Source organism: Metarhizium robertsii (assembly GCF_000187425.2).
Source record: "Metarhizium robertsii ARSEF 23 chromosome Unknown MAA_Scf_2, whole genome shotgun sequence".
NCBI classification, from domain to species: Eukaryota; Fungi; Ascomycota; class Sordariomycetes; order Hypocreales; family Clavicipitaceae; genus Metarhizium; species Metarhizium robertsii.
The window spans coordinates 4,013,988-4,015,071 of record NW_011942160.1 but is presented as its reverse complement, the minus strand read 5'-3'; the positions used below and the strand labels follow the sequence as shown (position 1 = coordinate 4,015,071).

The following is a 1,084-nucleotide window of genomic DNA, read 5'->3' as shown; positions in this document are numbered from 1 at the left end:
ATATTTATAAGGCTTTTTATTTAATTTTAAAATAATAGCTTTTCCCCCCCGTAATTTTACCATACATTTTTAAAAATCAGGGGGGCGCAGACTTTTGGTACCCTACTGTAGTATTTGCCATTTACAATATAATGTGTCTACTTGGTTTATTTAACGGCTGGTATGTGAAGCTTTTTTATTTTCAAATTCGACACGCCTAAGAATTGCAAAAAAAAAAACCGACTCGAATACATAAAAATACGAACATTTCTAGTCTAGAAATCGACGAGAATCCATTTAAGATACTTGAACTTCGAGGGCTCGAGGGCATCCCGGTGTCTCTCGCCGACATTGTTCTGATCAAAAGCACACCTCAAACTTTTTAAACTGGCCCGTGTATTGCGCACACTGTAGCTCTGGATATTGTGCCATGTTGGCGGTACTGCAAGAGCAAGGGCTCCAGCTACTGCGCCAACCGCCGAGACACCGGCAATAACCTTAACGGAAACCGTGGCAGCCGAGATGCAGCATGCCAAAGTGCTACGTGGCCTGTAAGCGACGACTACGCTCATGGTTTGCAGCCGAACCTACCATATAGCCGCGATGGGCGCCAGTTGCGATTTCGAGGGCTTGATCATTCCCTGGGCCATCTCGACAATCTCCTCCATGACAAGCAGGTCACGGATTGCGCTGTCAGCAGATATCTTCAATCGTGTTGCAGTCGTATTTGCGCCTTGTTGACCTTGTGTAGATATCTCTGTGAGGAGAGCACGGTTAGGAACATGTTCAAGTCAGCTGGTCATAAATAGACTGCTTGTGGGCGCTCGCCTCTGGATGTAGTGGGCTCGTCGACATCAACGACATCAAGGCATTTTAGGTACTGTTTCAAATAGTAGTCGGCTGAGTCCCTGTGAGTCTCGAACCGTGTCCAGATAGCCGCCCGATTTGGTTGGGGCGGTTGCTGCTCGGGTTGGCCAGGTGGCTGTTGGCGGGGGGGTATCAGTGTGGTCTCATCCGCATCGGGGTTGGGGGGGGGCTGCCTCGAGTGATGACGGCGGACGACGGCCGAGTCTTCGGAATCCTGGTGTAACGGCTAAGGTTCCCA

The 1,084-nt window shown here is 49.1% G+C and overlaps 1 protein-coding gene across 1 annotated transcript in view; it reads right to left on the bottom strand.

The window, feature by feature from the left end:
- Positions 1-254: 254 nt before the first annotated feature.
- Positions 255-1,084, bottom strand: part of MAA_10840 (uncharacterized protein) — a gene marked incomplete at both ends in the record, with an annotated part of 1,916 nt that continues 1,086 nt past the window's right edge. The window contains 2 exons of the mRNA XM_011412759.1: positions 255-519; positions 571-736. Coding sequence (XP_011411061.1) covers positions 255-519; positions 571-736 — 431 coding nt within the window. The remainder of the gene's footprint in view (positions 520-570; positions 737-1,084) is intronic.